Raw genomic sequence first — 18,985 nt, 5'->3', positions numbered from 1 at the left:
TTAAAACAAAGGTAAATAAATATTTTCTTAAAAAAAAAAAGTTGATTTTTAATGATAGAAGTAAATAGACAAATAAAATTTTTACAAGGGCATATTAGCAATTTCTTACTTTTATAGGGGTATATGAGCAATTTTCCCAATAAAGAATGGTAGTAAAGCAAGTTGGTTTAATGCTCTTGGATCTATATCTGATCTGAACAAGTTTCAAAGGAGAATATATCATGGATTTTGTTCTCTTTATCCTCTGAAAATATTTGTATCTTTTTCACACACACACACACTACAGTCTCTACTTCTTTTGACTATCAATTTGGTCATCATAAGAAATAAAGATAAATATTGAGAAGCATAAGAAGAAGATGAAGATGAAGATGAAGAAGAGGATAATGAGTTGTTCAAATGGACCTGTTTATTGTGCGATGCCGACTTTCTGATCATATCTTTTTTGCTTTTTTGGAGTTGGACCATTTCGATCTCGGAAGCTTTACAGCAAAGATTTGTTCAAGATCACAATATTCATTGAACTTTGTCAGCAATTATGTCTTTCTTTGATCTTGAATGGGAATCCAGATTCCAAACAATAAATAGTCAACCTTTGTAGAAATTTCGGGACATAAATCAATAGCAAATGAGAGCATTTTGGTTTCTTGATTCAAACAGTAAATAACTGCAGTTCAATAACAGGAAAAACAGAAATTTTGGGAATACATACTTTGCGATCGGTTGCTTAGATCCTGTTGTTATTCTTTTTTTCTTGTTCGAGCATGTAGTTCTTCTTCATCTCCTCCAGAACACTGTCGTTAGTACTGCAAGAAATCGAAATGAAAAGGATTACCTCCATTACACGCCAGAGTTTGATGATCAATTCCACTTGATCTTGTGTTAAAACTAGAACCATGATATCATTCCATATTCTATCCTTTGTTGATTGTAAACAGTCTGTAAATTTGTGTATATAGGAAAATCAAAGTGCACTTGGTGACTGTCAATAATGTTATCCCACTAAATTTGTAATGAAAACCAAAAGGAAATTTAATATGATTATTCAAAGAAAAACATTAATGCAGGTGAAGATATCAATCCATGACATCTGATTAGCCATTCTCTAAAAACATTAATGTTCATGTAGGTAAGAGTGGTTTGATATTATTTCCCAATGCTGGTATTTATAGGGTTGAAGAAATCATCCAATCAGAAGAAGTTCTCATGCTTTCTTGACTAAGAAACCAAAACAAACAAGTAAAATCAGCAGTATTAGCATTATAACTGCATTCCAATGAGCTGTGGTACTAGTGTCAAAACTAGTGTAAGGATAAGTTGATATCATCACTAGAATTGGGCAAGTTGGTATTGATACTGAGATTATAAACTATAATATAAATATGAAGGATTATCATCTTTCCATTGATTTCAGGAAAAAAATGAACATGAATCTCACAAGGGATTTACTACCTTACGATGGGAATGAACAAGCATATGACAAGAGTCAACCTCATGTCCTATTGACTATTGTTGTAGAAATATTATGTGAATAAAGAAAGAGTGCAATATGACAAACAAGGAGAGTAAAAACCAAGAGCAAGAAGCAATGATATTTTCTTTGATGCCACGTACCACTTAATACCATGATGTTGCATGCAATGTTATCAACATTTCAATGTAGCAATTGTTCCTTAGGAGACTCCCACCTTTTCTTGCGTAAACAAAGGATTGATAGGAACCCAGCAATAACAATCTCTACAACTTAGTCAACCTTAGCAAGACTTAAGCATGCAGATGAAAGAGGTCAACAAATTGATGTTAAACGCCCCATACCAAGCTAGTGGTCTTGTCGTGGCAAAAACTTAGATCCTAGAATACCAAGTTCTTCCATTCAAATCCAACAAAACTATATATAAACACGGATAGATGGTCCGGATAAAATTGTGCTTCATCATAATCAAGATGGCTACACATTGCCCTTTTGACTCTTCAGGAATAGATAAGTGAATCCCAACACTATTTCAAAATTTATCAGAAAGTATGGTTTTGACAGGTCCATGCAATTATGCCAACGTCTTGTCATATTTTCATTTTCATATGTTATTTCAATTATTTGCAAGGCTGATGTTTCTCACCATATTTCCATAGCTACTCTTTCCGGGGCGCTGGTAGAAGGCAGCCTGCAAAGTTTTAGTATGGTTCTTAATTTGTATCAAATTAGATATCTGTTTGGGTACATCATTTCACAAGCAATTTCGAACATTTATCTTATATCCTCATCCTCATCCTCTAAGATTTGCCAATATTTCTTTTGGATGTTTCAAAAAATGAAAATGGATGTTATTTATAATGGGTAGCCAATGAGGCAAGTTTGCATGGTGGGGAGGAATAATGAGAATGTTTCTTCATTAAGTACAAAGAGCTTAATACTTTTGTCATCTGATATTTATAGGGCTCTCTCGCATCCTAGGTGTAGACAAAGCATCAAATTGAGGTGAAGATATCTATTTGATGCTACATTAAATCCATGATGTAGCCCAACTCACAGAATTGAGAAATCCCTTGAATCAAGCTTGCTAAATTTTCCCAGACAAATAATAACTAAGATAATCTCACACTTTAAGTGAATGTTACTCTCTCACTAATACGAATCTGTATGAAGAAAAGCTGAAAATTTTATTCAACTACTCTTCTTTAACTGAACCTGTGAACAGAACCATTAAATAGGTGACCTCATCAAACTGCACTCCTAGATGGACAGAAAGTAAATCCAATGATTGATTCTAACTATATCTAAAGGGATAATCTTAATAAATACAAAAACTAATTTATATATAAAAAAACTAAAACTCAAAACTTATCTAACTAATTGACTGATGTTGACTGCATCAATGCACACACACACACACACAGAGAAAGAGAGAGAGAGAGAGAGAGAGAGAGAGAGGAACTGCTATATATATCACCAGGAATATTGTTACTGGATGTATACTCCACAAAGCAATGCCTTAGAACTTTAAAAATACTTTTTAAGAATACTTGAGACAAATGACTAAGTCATAAAAGGAAAAGAGAAACAATATAACTAGAAATAATTCAACTTACAATTGGTGAAGGCATTCATTCAACTCTTTCGCTTGTTTACGACACTGCCATACTACAGATATAGTTCTTCCCATAGCACATTCTGCATATTTTGCAGTGTAATGATCACATTCTTTGAGCGCCTTTTGCTTCATTATGCTGCGCAGACCTGTAAGGCTAAATTAATATGCAACCATATGTCCACTTTGTCTAGTAAAAAGAATACCATACGGAAAGAGATCTCACAAGTACAAGATTTCCTTCAATTCACATCCATAGCAGAATGGCAAAGTATCACATTTGAATAAAAATGAAACATATACAGCATAATTATGCATTTGAATGAGAAGAGAGTATCCTCTTTTACCTGGCTTTCCATAAAAATCAAGTACCACAACTAGGTCACTTGATGCACTTAAACTATTCAATGAAATATGAGTGTTGCAACAAGACATCAACTTGAAGAGTATCAGTTATTTTAAGCCAACTAGCTTCAATCAACAAATCAAACTGTATGTGGAGATAGTGATTTAATGAGGCTAAATATATGGATTAACATTACAGCTGAAATACGTTGTCCAAGAATTAAGACAAAGAGTCCTACTTTTCTAAATCATCTCAAAGTTAAAGAAGAAGAAGATGGTGATGATGATTTTAATACCAATCTGGAACTTGGAAATTCAGCTTTACATAATCCATGCAGCGATTAACAACTTGGTGTTCTATTAAGTACACAAACTAAACTTATCCAATTTTGTGCATATTATTTCAACAGAACTAAGGATTGGGCTTATCAAGGCTTACATATTTTACATTTTCCTTGTTTTAACTTCATGTAAAGTTGCAAAATCCTCAAAACTTTGGTCATCTCAATTGACTTTTGAAAGAACCAGTAGATAGCTATAGATCATAAGATTGAATCTGCTTCACATGTTTTCTAGCAGAAAGCACATAAGTTCTGTTTAGCGGCTAAGAAAGTGAGAAAAATTCCATTCTTCAATAGTTTAGTTGTATAATAGAAAATTCAAAGCAAATTTAAACATGAAATTTGGGAGGTAAAATTCTAACTCTCTCCCATGCAGCAAGGTTTTTGAAATAGAAAAATGCCCACCTAGACCAATCAGAATCAACTTCTTTTTCTCTTGCACCCCGATCAAGATAGAGAAAAGTGAAGCAAAGATCTCATGTGATCACAATGCTAATGCAACCATATAACTACAAGCAGCCCCTTCCCTTACCTTTCCAAGATCAACCATCAGAGCAAACAACTCAAAACTATACAACTACGATATTTAACAAACAAAATCAAATGCATAAAAAACTTCCCTGACTCTTCTCTCATAATCAATGATTACCACTACATTCTAGAGTTTGTACAAAGCTTCATATTCAAACAAATGAACAATAAAAAAAAGACAATATTTTCAATTTTACCAGCAATGTGAACAACTCAAAGCTACATGACTTCATAATTCAGAAAACAGAACTGAACAGAACTGAACAGATCTGACACATGCATGAATCGCTTTTCTAATAACCAACCATTGCCACCACAGAATAGAGCTTGCATGAAGATTCATAAACAAAAAGAAGAACAACCGAATAGATAACATCTTCGGCATTTCCAGCAATGCAAACAGCTCAAAACTGCACAATTTTCACGTTTCAGCAAACACAATCAAGAGAATCAACACCTTCATGACTCTATTCTCATAATCAACCATTACCACCACACTCTAGAGTTCGCATGAAGATGATACACAAACAAATAAACAAACAAAAAGACAAACATTTTCAACATTATTATGAAACCAAACAACTCAAAACCACAAATTTTCAAAATTTAGCTAACAAAATCAAGTGAATCAACACCTTCATGAAGAAGATACCCAAACTAACAAGCAACATTTTCAGAATTTTACCAAGAAAGCAAACAACTCAAAACTACAATTTTTTTTACATTCAGTTAACAAAATCAAGTGAATCAACACCTCCATGACCTCTTCTCTACTTATCAATCATTACCACAACAACCTACAACTTGCACGAAGAATCACATACTCAACAATAATAGCAATACAAACACCAAAACACTTAACTATACAACCAACACAATCAAGTGAATCAACACCTCCACGACCATCTTCTCTCACAATCAACCATTGTTACCACATCCTAGACCTTGAACGACGAAGACGATGACACACAAACAAGCCAAAAATCAAACAGACACCATTTCCAACAATTTCTTACAGGTCTCTTCCAATCAATCAAATTCAGACCAAAATCCACACATTGAGGAAGGGAAGTACGTAGAGACGGAGATAGGATACCTTCTTCCGCTTTCTTCTTGACCTGGTTCTCCCTGCTCTCCTGCACGAATCCCATGCCGCCGCCGCCGCCGCCGCCGTGCGAGCACCCAAGAGCTCCCACGGCCCAAGCTCTGATTGTTTATTTATTATTATTACTATTACTATTAATCTCACCATCATGGATTAATTATAAAGATGACCTAACTGTTAAATTTTCCAAAACGTCCTTCAAAATTATCAAAATTATTTATTTTTAAATTTAAATTAAATTAAAAATTGTAAAATTACAATCACGTTATCTTCTCAAATGCCGTGAGATAAAAAATTAATTAATTATTTAAATGGTTACCCAATTATTCACGTATACTTGTTTTAATCATTAAATTATAAAAAATTTTAATTAATATCTCAACTTTAGATTGGTATATCACTACTTTTGTTTATATTATTAACAAAAATATGAAGTGGCATTGACATATCACACAATTTATACAACACCATTTTATGTTAAATGATAAAATATAATAATAATATCATATTTTTAATTTAATAATATAATTAAAGATTTGATAATATAATAAAAATAACTTACCTTCAAATACAAATTCAAATCACACACAGAGAGTAGTAGTACATGACCATGGCATAAGTTGTGTGACTTGTCATGCTACCTTAACCTACCATTAATAGCATAAATATGAATGACTCAATTGAATATGACTGTAAAATTGGGAAAAAGATGATTAGTATTTTTCTAAAGCTTTTTTTATTACCCGAAAAATAATAAGCGCATATATAATTAGAGGTGCACGCACAATGAGACTCATATACCCTCATTTAGTAAAAACAGGGGTTATGCTGTAAACTTACATCCACAATTAGAGATTGTTGGTATCATTAAGTTCAGCACTTTTCAAACTCGGGCAATGAGCTTCCTGCAAACCAAGTCTTTTGCAATAAGGCCAATGTCACTGACTCACTGGATTAAACTCATATTTTTGTAAAATTAAAAAAAAAATAAACAAATATCTTATAATAAAAAATTTTAAATATATATACATAAAAAAAAAAATAGGAATGAAACCAAATATTTACATAATTTATTAAAGATTAAAATTAATATTAACTAAAAGTTAAATCACTATTTAGTGTGGCATCCTAAAATAAATGGGGTTAATTTAAGTGGTTGCACCTGCCCGCAAAGTGTTCGATCAATTGCCACGAGATGCAACTCGGCGCCCGCACGATGCGCGCTCGTCCATCATCATCTTCGAAGTTAACGTTGAAGCGGTGCTGAAACTCCAACCAAACTCCTCGGCTTCTCCGCCCGAAGCCAAGTCCAACATCCCTTATAAACCCAATCTAGAGCATTTCATCGAACACCTCGTCTGCATCAATGGCGCTCTCCTTCTCCTCCTCCCTCTCCTCCTCTCGCCCTCTCCTCCGCCGCCCCGCTTCTGCGCCTCGTTCTTCTCGGGCGCTTACCGTGCAGGCCAAGATCCGCGAGATCTTCATGCCGGCGCTGAGCTCCACGATGACGGAGGGCAAGATCGTGTCGTGGGTGAAGTCTGAGGGGGATCGCCTCTCCAAGGGCGAGAGCGTTGTCGTTGTTGAGTCCGACAAGGCTGATATGGATGTTGAGACTTTCTATGATGGTATTCTTGCCGCCATTGTTGTGCCTGAGGGAGAGTCCGCCCCCGTTGGTGCCCCTATTGGCCTTCTTGCTGAATCCGAGGATGAGATTCCTCTGGCAAAGGCTCAGGCGCAATCTCAATCCAAATCTGAAACTCAATCCCAAGCCCCACCACCTCCACCTCCTCCTCCTCCTGCTGCTGATGCTTCCCCTCCGTCTTCTCCTCCCTCTGCTCCCGCTCCGGCTACGGTGGCTTCTTCGAGGACGGTCATCACGCCGTATGCGAAGAAGCTGGCGAAGCAGAACAAGGTGGATATCGCCACTGTAGTGGGCACTGGACCGTACGGGAGAATCACACCTTCCGACATTGAGGCGGCCGCTGGGATCCAGACCAAGAAACCAGCTCCTGCATCCCCAGCGTCAGCTGCTAATGGCGTTGCTGCTGCTCCTGCTGCTACTGGGACTCCACCGGCTGCTAGAGTGCTACCGGAGATCCCTGGTTCGACTGTGGTGCCATTCACTACGATGCAATCGGCCGTGTCCAAGAACATGGTGGAGAGCCTCTCAGTGCCGGCTTTTCGTGTTGGATATCCCGTAACAACTGATGCCCTTGATGCTCTCTATGAAAAGGTACCACTTTTGTGAGTCTAGTTGTTTTGAATGGGTTTCCATGAAGTTTTTCTGTGAATTCGCATTCCAGATCCCGCAAAGTTCCATTGCTATTGAAGTGATATGTTCATGCTGTTAATAGTTAGTGACAAAGATGAAACTTTTCTTGAATTTACTGATAGCTTGTGAGAATTACATAGATTTCACTGCCAATATGATGTAGATTTTGTTGAGATGGCCTGCCTGATAAAAAAACTTTTGTTTTCAGGTGAAGCCAAAAGGTGTTACCATGACTGTTCTTTTGGCAAAAGCTGCTGCAATGGCACTTGCACAGCATCCTATTGTGAATGCTAGCTGCAAAGATGGAAAGAGTTTCACTTACAATAGCAGCATTAACATTGCAGTGGCAGTGGCCATTGATGGCGGCCTCATAACTCCTGTTCTTCAGGATGCTGATAAGGTCTGTTGGATGCTTTGGACATTCTGGTAGAGAGTTTTCCTTTTATTTCGACTGATTAAGTATCAATAACCTGTAATGCAGTTGGATATATACCTTCTTTCACAAAAGTGGAAGGAGCTGGTAAAGAAGGCCCGCTCGAAACAACTTCAGCCAAATGAGTATAATTCAGGTTTATTCTTGATCACTGATGAGAATCGTTTTTTCTTCGTTTATAGGCTTCTGTTTATGTATTTGGGTTTCTTGGTATGTAGGGACCTTTACATTATCCAATCTTGGTATGTTTGGGGTGGACAGATTTGATGCTATTCTTCCTCCAGGCCAGGTGGATATCTATGATTTATGATATCTCTACCTAATTGTTATGTGACTTAATTCTCTGCTTCTTAGGAGCTAACATGTTTTGTGTTTAGGGTGCTATAATGGCTGTTGGAGCATCAAAGCCCACAGTTATGGCTGACAGTGAAGGATTTTTCTCTGTTAAGAGTAAAATGCTGGTAAGTTTTGTTAATCTGTATGTACTCCACTTATAATTTTTATTTTAAAGAGATGGATTTTCATGCTGTCTACATAAAAACCTCATCTTGCAAATTTAAGTTTTCGCCATTTTTTTAATCTTGCATTACCGGCAGGGACAAATAGTCAGCTTTTTATGTATACAATGATGTTCTTTTCTTTCTATGTATATATTAATCGATTCATTTGACTATTTTTTTAGCATTTCAGGCTCAGCTATTCTTAGCAACAAATAGTTGTTTTGGCACTTTCAACTTTAGTTGTTAACTTCCCTATGTTCTGTCATGCGCATTATTTGCTGTGTCAAGCATAACTTAGAGACCTGTTTATGTAGTTGTTTGCCAAGGAATTTGCTTTCCATTATGATGTAATGTTAATTTTAGCTCTGATCATAGATGTTCTTTTTACTGTTGATTTGGTTTTAATAGCCATTATTTGCATAAAAAATTCCACTTCAGTGGGTAGAGAGAAGGCCTTGAATTAATCAGGGCTAAATGACCAATCACTAAGATATCATCATTCTGAACAGTTATGCTTATTAGGAATCGATTGACATCCTGAGGTGTTCTAAGAAAATGGTCTAGTCACTAACCTTTGATGCCGTAGTTTGTTTTGTTTCTTAATTGATGGGTATCTTCATTTATTACACATGAGCGTGCGCACACACGGGTGCATCAAACTCAGTGTATTGAAGCCACATGATTAGGTTAAAGTAAGGCTTGATGTTGAAGAAGATTCTTTCTGCAACAGTTTGTTATGAGGTACATTTTAGTGCCATTTTGTATGAATGATATTTCTTAGAAAGGCATATTAGAGATTTGGATTCCATGCAAAATCTTCTTGAGATCTTTCATATTCATTTATTCCTAATTTCCCCCATATCGCTAGACTGTGTGATCATCATCATCTTTGCAAATTCTGCTTTAATGTCAGTCTCCATTCCCTATCCTAAAGACTGTTACCCTAAGTGCTAATCAAGGGTTGACTGACAAGTTTACCCTTTTCAAGGATCACAGGAGTTTATGCTTAAATTATAAACCTCTATCCCTTCCTTCATAATTGTATTTGGGGTGAAAAGATCCATTAACATTTAACTGTTCATGATTTCTTTCAGTTATTGAGAATGATAGTGGAAAATGTAACACTTAATGCGTATAGATGGAATAAACAGCACTCATTAATTTTTGATCTTGGTGAGGGTAAAGTAAGGGAGGTAGTTGCTCATATGATTAAAAAGTTTTGGAGTTTGGATGCACATAGGAAATAAGGAACAACTGCAAGTATGGAAGACTTGTTGGAGTTTTATGCAAAAAATTCTTAAAATTAGTCCATAGATCAATATCTAAAATGTTTTAGACACTTTTTAGCTCAAAATCTTGAAATTTCATCAAGTCGTCCAAAGTAGCACACTTTCTTTCAAAGAGAATTTCATCAAGCATGTGTGTTGAAATTTATTTTATGGATACACTATCTTTTCAATAATAAAATTCCATTTTATGAGGACAGTGGCAATTTGTATAAGGAAACCTCTTGCATGTCACCAGTGTCACGTTCTTCCATTTTTGGCGCCAAACATATGCATTCTTATTCCATCTAAGTAAACATTTTTGTCAAACTATGTTGGATTGAGCACTATGAATATAATTGTGATTGTTCTACAACCACATAATTTGAATATTTGACTAGACACTTCAGTTATTAGATTGCATCTAATCTTTAGATACAACACCTTAGATTGGTAATGGGATTCAACTGAGTGATGTGCTTTGGATCCGGCAATCTTGTGGGAGGAACCAGTTGTATTTGCGTCCTTGGTATATGGTCTTCTAAGGATTCTGCCACTTTTGACAGTAATTTGGACAAAGTCTACTAAACACAGATAGTTGGGTGGTAACCTAATTATGGGTTTATATTCTACATTTTCTGTGATGGTGTTTCAGTCATCACTTAAGTTTTATTAGATTTTTATAGGGGTGGCAAAATGGGTACCGACATGATTACATGACACGAAACAGTTTAAAGCGTGCATGAGTTTAGTATAGATAGGTTTGTGTCGCAAACGGATCGACACAATTAAGACACGCTTAAATTAAACGGTTGTGTTGTAATCGTGTCAACCTGTGTAAGACACGATTAACACGAATATATGGGTAATTAAATAATTATGGCCCATATATATATAATTGGCTTTTAGATATTTAAGTATTTATGTATGTTGGACTTAGTATTAATATATGTTTGTTGGATTTTGAGCTAATATATTTTAGATTTAATTTAGGTTTATTGTCATTTTTGGTTCATCGATTTTGTCTAAAAAGTGGGTTAAATGGGTTGTCATGTTACACGACCCAATTATAAGAGTGTTAAGTGGCTATATCCTGTTACACGATCCAATTACAGATTAAGCAGGTTAAGAGGGTTAAGCGGGTCGTGCCATGTTACACGCTTCATATGAGTCGTGTATGTGTTTAGGAAGTTAAACACAATTAATAATCGTGTCGTGTATGTGTCTAACATTTTGGTGTTATATTTCTATTTTGACATGATATGATTAGACACGTTTACACAAATTGCTACCCTTAGATTTCTATTCAAAGGTATTTTGTTTTAGTTGAGTTGTCTAAGTTCAAATGAATAAGGTCAAGGGTTATTGTTTGAGACTGTTGCATGGCGGGTTCGTTGTTAGCTTCTCTTGTTCTCCAATTTACTCTCCTTTGTAGTCTCTAGTTTAAACACACCACATTTGAACCCGCCTCTTTAGCAGCTGATGCTATTTCTATACCCAAACTGGCTGGCTTTTTCAATAATTCTGCACCTTTGTTGCTTTTATTTTCTGAAAGATAAGAACCACCCTTGATAAAGACTTCACGTGTTATTGTGGAATAAGGTGGCTTAAGTGAAGAACAGAGTAACCCTTCTCAACTTCTACTTTAAACGTCAAGTTTGTTTCGAAGGACTTTTACCTTTGAATAAATCCATAAGAAAGTTGAGCACTTACATGGTTGGGTACAGATGTTTAAATTGTCTGCTGGAATCTTTACTGATCAAATCTTGAAATGCACACTTATGCATTCTGTTACCATACCCACCACAATTATCAGCATCTCAAATCAACAGACGAAGAGAAGAGTGAACTGAACACTTCATGTCATAAACTGTTTGTTTTATATTCTTCCTTAGCTTTCTCTGAAGTGGCTTAAGTTTTGTTTGGTTCCAACTCAGCCCCAAATCTTATTCAATTTGTGTTTCCTAGTTGGAGCTCTAAACTCTGAAATGAACAAGAACAATCAATGCATGAGTTCCTCGGCGTTTATCTGAATTTTCAATTGCTTTAAGCTGAAGATGTCCATGTATAGTTCATTTAGTTTTCTTCTGATTAGAATATGTTGTGGAACAAAATATTGGGTGACATTTAATATATTAGTTTCTTCCTCTTTTCCGGATGAAATGAATATGAGTATTTAGTGTCAAAGAATGTTCCAATTAGTCCAAAATAACATTCTCTTCAGTATCAAGTTGAGATCCAATTTTTTTCTTTTTCTTAGGTGAATGTCACAGCAGATCACCGGATCATCTACGGTGCGGACTTGGCAGCCTTCCTCCAGACATTTGCAAAGATCATTGAGGACCCTGACAACTTAACACTCTAATTAGTTTATGTTGACAAACTCCTCTTTGGCCAACCAGTGCGGCCGCCGGCCACCGGAGATCTGTGCATGGGGTTTGAGTTTTGCAGCCAAGTAGAAGTCTGTTTTGTGTTTTTTACCTGAGGAGTAACTTCTCAAAAATGCAAGAAATGACAATTTTTCATTTGGAAACTTTTCAATCAATAAGTCCAGGTGGCCTCTTGTCATTTGCCGTGGACACCTGCCTAAAGTGAAATTTTTAGCCTGTTCCTCTTTTATTATCTTCAGGTGATTTTTTTGTTGAACATAGGCATCATCAACTCTTTCTTGCCTAGTCCTGTTTGGCCAACCTGAGTGTTTTGTTTGTTTTTGTTTTTGAGTATAAAAAAACAAATAAAAAAAAACTTTCTTGCCAAAGGTTTGGTGCATGGTGGACTATCTCCTCTACCCAATCTTTGTCTTTATTGTATACTTAACTTTGACCCTGCTTAATTCTGAGGTTATATATATATAAAAATAAATATTAATTTGAGAATGAATTATCTACACACGTAGACTTCAAATCTACACACGCTCAGATGGAAATCTATGCTTATGAATAGTAAAATATTAAGTTTTGAATTTTTACCACTATGTTTATAAATAATAATACAGTTAAAAGTGATGTGATGCATAATATTTTGATTAAACCATTCTCTCGTATAGTGAAGGTAAAACTAAACTGACAGGGCAACACAACATCCGTCTGGTTGGTACTGTTCATCCAGCTGCTACAGTAAAATGTGCTTGTCTCTCACGTTGCTCTTCTCTCATCCTTTTTAAACTCTGGGGGCGTTCTTGTGAACGTCCCCAAAGTATGTTTTCTCTATTAATTATAGCTATATATATATATATATAAGTTCATGTGTAAACATATTGATATATTTATCTATATGATTATGGTAGATTTATAAGATACATGAAAACTTAACCTAAAAAAATAGGGGAATGGGTTACTTGTATAAAATTATTCAATGATTAGTGTAATAACACAAGGTTAACTACCAAAAGACATGCAAAATACGCTCAAATACCTAGTGATATGTAAGGGGAAAAAAAACCTGAGAGCTATGGTTTGAGAATTACAACTTTTCGCAAGGGCATACATGCAATTCTAAGGCTTTTCATGGGTATCTTTGCAAAAATAAAAAGATGAAAATCATCAATAACATAACCACAAATCATCCTTAACAACAATAAATTGGATTAAACTAAAGCACTCTCAACTTTAGTGATGTAATTAAATGAAATCTCTTTATTTGATTAGAAGCTTCTTTTTTAAGTTTTCTAATAAATGAATAATAGCAATGATACTGTGAAATAAAGTCAATCTTATTTTATTTTTTTATTCTAATTAAATTGAGTTTAAACTTCTCTGAAATTCAATCAAATCAAACTCAAATTTAGCTTTCAAATTAAGTTCATTGGAGCTAAATTTGTCCACAAGCATTTGAATGTTTGTTTTTTAAGATACTAGATCCATTACATATGTAGGTAAGAATCAATCATCAAAATACAAAATGCTAAAAGACAAAAGCTTAAATCAGGCCAAGTTCATTCAAGTTCAATGCATTTACAAGAATTTGGCCTATTAACTTTGATTTTTAATTAAAGCCTAATTGTTACACATCAAAATTTACTATTAAATCAACATCCAAATTGCCAAATAAGCCAAAAAGGTAGGTCATATACGGCAAAAGGTATTAAATCAGTTATAAACTTCGGTCTATTGACTACAAAAAGAATGCAAATAAACATCATAATTAGTATCATTCCTATCCTTTTCAATGTGAGAATGAATAAGACCTACAATTAATTTTAGTCGATGTCACCAATGCAAAAGTCATACTAATGTTCACAAACAACAAATGGAATTAATATCACATTAATCAAAAGAAATGAATACCCAAAATAATCAAAATATATCACTAAAGATGACCCAATCAAAGCATCAAACTCTAATTTCTTATTCAGATTTAATTTCAGTATTGGCCATCTTGCAGATAAAAGCAAAAATCGGAACGCTACACATAATTAGGTCCCTCACAGTTTGTTTCTATGTGTAATGTGTATATCAAACATTTCGATTCTATCAATCAATTTCATTTAAATAATGGCAACAAGATGAAAGAATGAGTTCAAGTGCCATCTGGAATCCTATTGATCAACAAAAGAACTCACAAATGCAATTAAATCCTGTTCAACTACCAAAACCAAAATTGAAAGACACAAAGGATGCTGTCAAGAGAACACAATCTGAATACTTTGCATCAACCATGGTTATAACTTATAGTATCAACGTGGTACAGTAAGCAAAGAGCAGCTGGACTTACAGTACAGTCACTGGTGGAGAAGAGGAAGAGATGGGGAAGAAGCTGAACGCTGTTCTTGGAAGGAGTACAAAGCAAACATCGAAGTTGAAGGCTTTGTTTGGCCTCTGTGTATCAAGGATAGCCATACTCCGCAAACAACACCAGACGAGATGCTTACAAGCTCGTGGAGATATCGCGCAGCTCATCCAACTTGGTCATCAGGATCGTGCTCTTTCTCGTGTAAAGTGGTTTCTTTATTTGTTCCTGAAACCAAATACATTAAGCTCCTTTCATCAATCAGAGGAGCATACATGAGTTTCTTTTTATTCTTCTGGTCTCATTTGTTTCAGGCTGAACAAGTAATCAAGGAGCAGAACTTACTGGATGTCTTTGTGGTGATAGAAGGGTATTGCAATCTCTTAACAGAAAGGATAGCCCTCCTAGAGTACCAAATGTATGTATTGTTTTTCGTCTTGTTCATCTACCGTCTTCTGTTCTATTAATCCAGCGAGTTCTCCCTGCACAGTGAATGCCCAGATGAGTTGATAGATGCAATCTCAAGCCTCATTTTTGCTGCCTCAAGAAGCGGGGAGTTGCCGGAACTGCAGGATATCCGCCGGAAGTTTGCAGTGAAATTCGGTAGGGAATTTGCCTCTGCTGCAGTGGACCTCCGAAGCAACTGCAGGGTGAATCCAATGGTGAAGTACCTAAAAGAGAAAACAGAATGAATGCATGGATTTCTGCTTATCTTCCATTTGCTGACACTCACTAAACAGAAGCTAAAGAATACATTGATCTTCTGATATCAAACGCAGATGATACAAAAGCTATCTACCAGACAGCCAAGCCTAGAAAGTAAGTCAAGAATAATAAGAGAGATTGCTTTGGAGAAAGGGATTCAATTGAATGGTGAAGAACTTCCTGTTGAGATCAAGGAGGTCAGGATATAATGAAAAACAAAATGCACATCTAGGTTCGTTCAGAAAATTTATCTTTGAAAATTAATTCTTGAACTTCCATTCTGTACAGGTTGAAACAAAAATGAGCACAAGCAAGATAGGAAGAAATTTGTCCAGACACTACAAAGACGATTCATCAGGAGTGGATCAGGTTGAGCTTCACTTACAATCAATGGGAGCTAGACAAAAGTACAACGATTTGGGCAGTACCACTGATCAAAGAACAGTGGTTGCAAAAAAGGAAGTTGTTGGGCTATCAAACTCAAAGCATATAGAAACAGAGGGTTGGTCCTACCCAAGCAATGAATTGAGGGAAAAATGCTCAGTGAGGAGGATGAACAAGGATGAGAACATTGCAGTTCATACAGTCTCTGGTTTCAGAAGAGAATCACAATTGTCTTCAAGAAACAGCATTAAGCTTGATATGGTAAAATCAAAGGAAGAGTTTGTAGTACCACCACAGGTCGAGGGATCATCAACTGGTTTCAACTTGTTAGATTTAGACAAGCCTCATTTTCAGATAAAGAGGACAATTTTATATGAACAACATGCCACAGGATCTAATACAACAGGGAGTGTTCTTGAAGAGAAGGAAAGTGAAGATCAGAAGACGTATAGTTTAGGAAACCAATTTGAGAAAAAATATGGAATAGGGGTTGTGTCATTACCAAACAGAAGGCTGACGAGGTTTGCAGCAATAACCAGGAACAGTTTCCACTTGCACAGCCTGATCAATGCAGCTCTAGATGAAGAATTCCATGACAAGCATGAAGAAGTTAGCCATCCAACTCCCTAGCAGAAGAAAAATTCAAGAAGATTCAAACACATTTCATTAAATTATGAGATTGATAAGAATGCATTACAATTGAAAAATTACAGCAGTCCTGTATATGAAGAAAGATCCCAAACCAATAACTTCCATCCTGATTCAACAACTTCACATCCACAGCAGTCAAAGATGACAAACAAGCCCGATCCCAAGAAGACCCCAAGAAGATTTCCATGATGAGAAGAAAGGTGTTCTAAGAAAACTCAGCCCTACCATATTTACAAGTGTCAGAATGGTTAGTGTCCTCTTCGGCAATGAAAATGAGGTGGATTTTCAAAGTTGCCACAGTGAGTTCTATAAATCAGGTATCAATACAAGAGCACAAAGTTTTGTCAGAAAAATCAATTAATTTCATTATCATCAATATTGAAAAAAATAAAGGCAGATTCATTTTGTTCCAACGGGTATGCAAGGATTGTCATCTTTGGCCGAATATACAGATCTTATGCCTGCTTGCTTTGCATTTGGACAACATCTGAACAACTAAGCTATGCTTTAAACAAAGCAGATACCACAAAGGACATATTTAGGATGCCCTCTTCCTCTTCCTAGAGGTCATTAAGTCACCATATAACTGCAAACTAACCCCAACATCTTCATCAAATTCAATTCCAAGCTCCTCCTGTAGACAAAATTATGTCATATTAAATAGCCTGTATCCAGAATCTATGAGTGTATATTAAAATTTAAAAATGTAGTCGCTAATATGATCACCTTAAATTCTTTCAAGTCCTTGGGTGAGTTATCAGTCAAGGTGTCCCAGAGCTCTTTAAAAATCCTCTTACGCTTCCTCCACTGGTTAATCTTCTCTCGATATGCTTCCTCAGTCGCCTTCTTGTCTTCAGGTTTCACCAAAACAATTCCAGTGCGCAATTTCTCAAGCTTCTCCTCCATTAAAGAAACCTGGATAGAAGGATTCCCACATAAATTTTTTTCCATAAACAAATGCATAACAATTTCATATTGGCTAAGGGCAAAACGGAAAGGAATGGATACAAGCTTCCTACTGAGATAAGCAACAATTTATTCAAAACAGGCTTTGTTACTACTGATAATTTCAGACAAACAGGCATTCATCCACCTCTGCTTTTAGTTTGGATTCTTTGGTCCTTATTTCTTCCAATGTTAGATTTGATTGTAGAGCACGATTTTCTGCATGGAAAACATAGTTGAAAGATCAGCGGAACAAATCACTCAAACAATAGAACAATAAAACAATAAAAAGGATATTCTGAAAATATACTTTGAATTACAAAATCTAAGACGAAATGAGTAATCATAACCATATGAAGGGAATACAGACATACCAGCTTCAACCTCAACTATTGCTTTCTTTTGAACTTCAAGTTCTGCCTGCAATTTGCTGTTTGCCTTCTTCATCTGGTCAAGCTCCTCTGAGTTGAGTATGTTAAACTGATCTTGCCGGGCAAGGTAAATTTTCTGTTTACCATATTCTTTGAATGAGATCTGTCCACTATCAGAGAGTGTATCCAATGCCTTCTGGATGGCAGTCTTCTTGAGTTTGAATTTTTGCAGCGCATCAGCAACATTTTGGGAATTCAATGGCCTGTTTTGCTGGATTAAAAAAAGATAAAGAATCCATATAAGCAAGCAACATACTCATGAATTGGATACACTAATTTGTACTATTACACAATGAAAACTAACCTCCAAGCACAACCTTTTAAAAAAAAAATAAATAAATAAAATCAGGGAAATACTTGAAAAAATAAGCATCATTCAAGCATATACATTAAGAATATACCAATTGAATTGAAATAAGGACACTCAATGCAGAAGAATTTGAGTGTCAAAGGAGATGATTAATCTCAATTAATCTTATAGTGTGCATCATTTCAGACAGAAATATATGGAAATAATAAAAATCAAATATGAGCACAATTCTTCCCGCATCCTGTGCTTAATATTAACCAAAAACTTCATGGATGAGAATTGGATTTAGACCTATAAACATAAATAAGAATGTTTTTTTTTTAAAAAAAAAGAACATTTAGAAAGGACGAATGCATAATACTTAGATTTACACCCAATTTCGAAAAGAAAAAATTACATATATTAACAGAGATTTCACCACAATAACAGTTCATAGAGAATTAAAAAAACGCAACAAATCACACAGAGCTCCAGATCAAACCCCAAATTCAAGATATAAAACCTCAAAAAAAAAAAAAATCAACAGATTTAAAGAATAAAACAAGTAAAAAAAACTAGAATTAAACAAAACAAAGGGAACCGGAAAGGCAGAGATCGCGAACCTCGTTGACGTAGCTCAGAACGATGCCTGGAATCCGAAAGAAAGGCGAAGAAAGAAAGAATCGTCAGATGATCAGCAGTAAAGAGAAAATCGGACAAATGAGGAGGAGGAGGAGGAGGAGGAGGACCTTCAACGCTTTCGGACTTGGGAGCCATCTTCGGCGATGGCGGGGTTTCTTAGCTCGTACGCTAAGAAGGAGAAGAAGAAGAAGAGGAATGGAAAATTGGGAATTATATTTTTAATTTTGCTTTTCCCGCCAAAATGGGGGTTATAAAATTAAACTCTATGCCCTCACGGTTCACGTTTATTTTCGAAAGTGCCACTGTGGTGATTGAATAGAGATGAACAAATA

At 35.6% G+C, this 18,985-nt stretch overlaps 4 protein-coding genes across 6 annotated transcripts; 2 read left to right on the top strand and 2 right to left on the bottom strand.

Moving 5' to 3' along the window:
• Positions 1-95: 95 nt before the first annotated feature.
• LOC120250005 (uncharacterized protein DDB_G0275933) lies at positions 96-5,520 on the bottom strand. 3 transcript variants are annotated; one of them, XM_039258733.1, is made up of 4 exons: positions 5,400-5,520; positions 3,088-3,235; positions 713-806; positions 96-593 (listed from the first exon to the last, which is right to left on the bottom strand). In XM_039258733.1, exons 1-3 carry the CDS (start codon positions 5,452-5,454, stop codon positions 728-730), a joined length of 282 nt encoding a protein of 93 aa, XP_039114667.1. In that variant the 5' UTR covers positions 5,455-5,520; the 3' UTR covers positions 96-593; positions 713-727. The 3 variants fall into 3 exon arrangements, with proteins under 3 accessions (XP_039114667.1, XP_039114666.1, XP_039114665.1); XM_039258732.1 differs by having other exon boundaries at positions 98-553; XM_039258731.1 differs by lacking the exon at positions 96-593 and having other exon boundaries at positions 623-806.
• Positions 5,521-6,578: 1,058 nt separating this feature from the next.
• LOC120249806 (dihydrolipoyllysine-residue acetyltransferase component 4 of pyruvate dehydrogenase complex, chloroplastic) lies at positions 6,579-12,526 on the top strand. The gene is made up of 6 exons (XM_039258467.1): positions 6,579-7,641; positions 7,889-8,080; positions 8,162-8,249; positions 8,332-8,402; positions 8,491-8,574; positions 12,139-12,526. The coding sequence occupies exons 1-6, from the start codon at positions 6,775-6,777 to the stop codon at positions 12,241-12,243; spliced, it is 1,407 nt and encodes a 468-aa protein (XP_039114401.1). The 5' UTR covers positions 6,579-6,774; the 3' UTR covers positions 12,244-12,526.
• Positions 12,527-14,417: 1,891 nt separating this feature from the next.
• Positions 14,418-16,408, top strand: LOC120283527. Its single transcript, XM_039290226.1, has 5 exons — positions 14,418-14,810; positions 14,921-15,024; positions 15,097-15,268; positions 15,386-15,508; positions 15,600-16,408. The coding sequence occupies exons 1-5, from the start codon at positions 14,622-14,624 to the stop codon at positions 16,323-16,325; spliced, it is 1,314 nt and encodes a 437-aa protein (XP_039146160.1). The 5' UTR covers positions 14,418-14,621; the 3' UTR covers positions 16,326-16,408.
• A 433-nt stretch (positions 16,409-16,841) lies between these two features.
• On the bottom strand, positions 16,842-18,980 carry LOC120283529 (homologous-pairing protein 2 homolog). The gene is made up of 6 exons (XM_039290227.1): positions 18,761-18,980; positions 18,635-18,660; positions 17,666-17,933; positions 17,440-17,510; positions 17,073-17,261; positions 16,842-16,980 (listed from the first exon to the last, which is right to left on the bottom strand). The coding sequence occupies exons 1-6, from the start codon at positions 18,786-18,788 to the stop codon at positions 16,885-16,887; spliced, it is 678 nt and encodes a 225-aa protein (XP_039146161.1). The 5' UTR covers positions 18,789-18,980; the 3' UTR covers positions 16,842-16,884.
• Positions 18,981-18,985: the final 5 nt, after the last annotated feature.

The sequence above is a fragment of the Dioscorea cayenensis genome, chromosome 19 (assembly GCF_009730915.1).
Source record: "Dioscorea cayenensis subsp. rotundata cultivar TDr96_F1 chromosome 19, TDr96_F1_v2_PseudoChromosome.rev07_lg8_w22 25.fasta, whole genome shotgun sequence".
NCBI classification, from domain to species: domain Eukaryota; kingdom Viridiplantae; phylum Streptophyta; class Magnoliopsida; order Dioscoreales; family Dioscoreaceae; genus Dioscorea; species Dioscorea cayenensis.
This window is presented reverse-complemented; position numbering and strand designations above follow the sequence as displayed.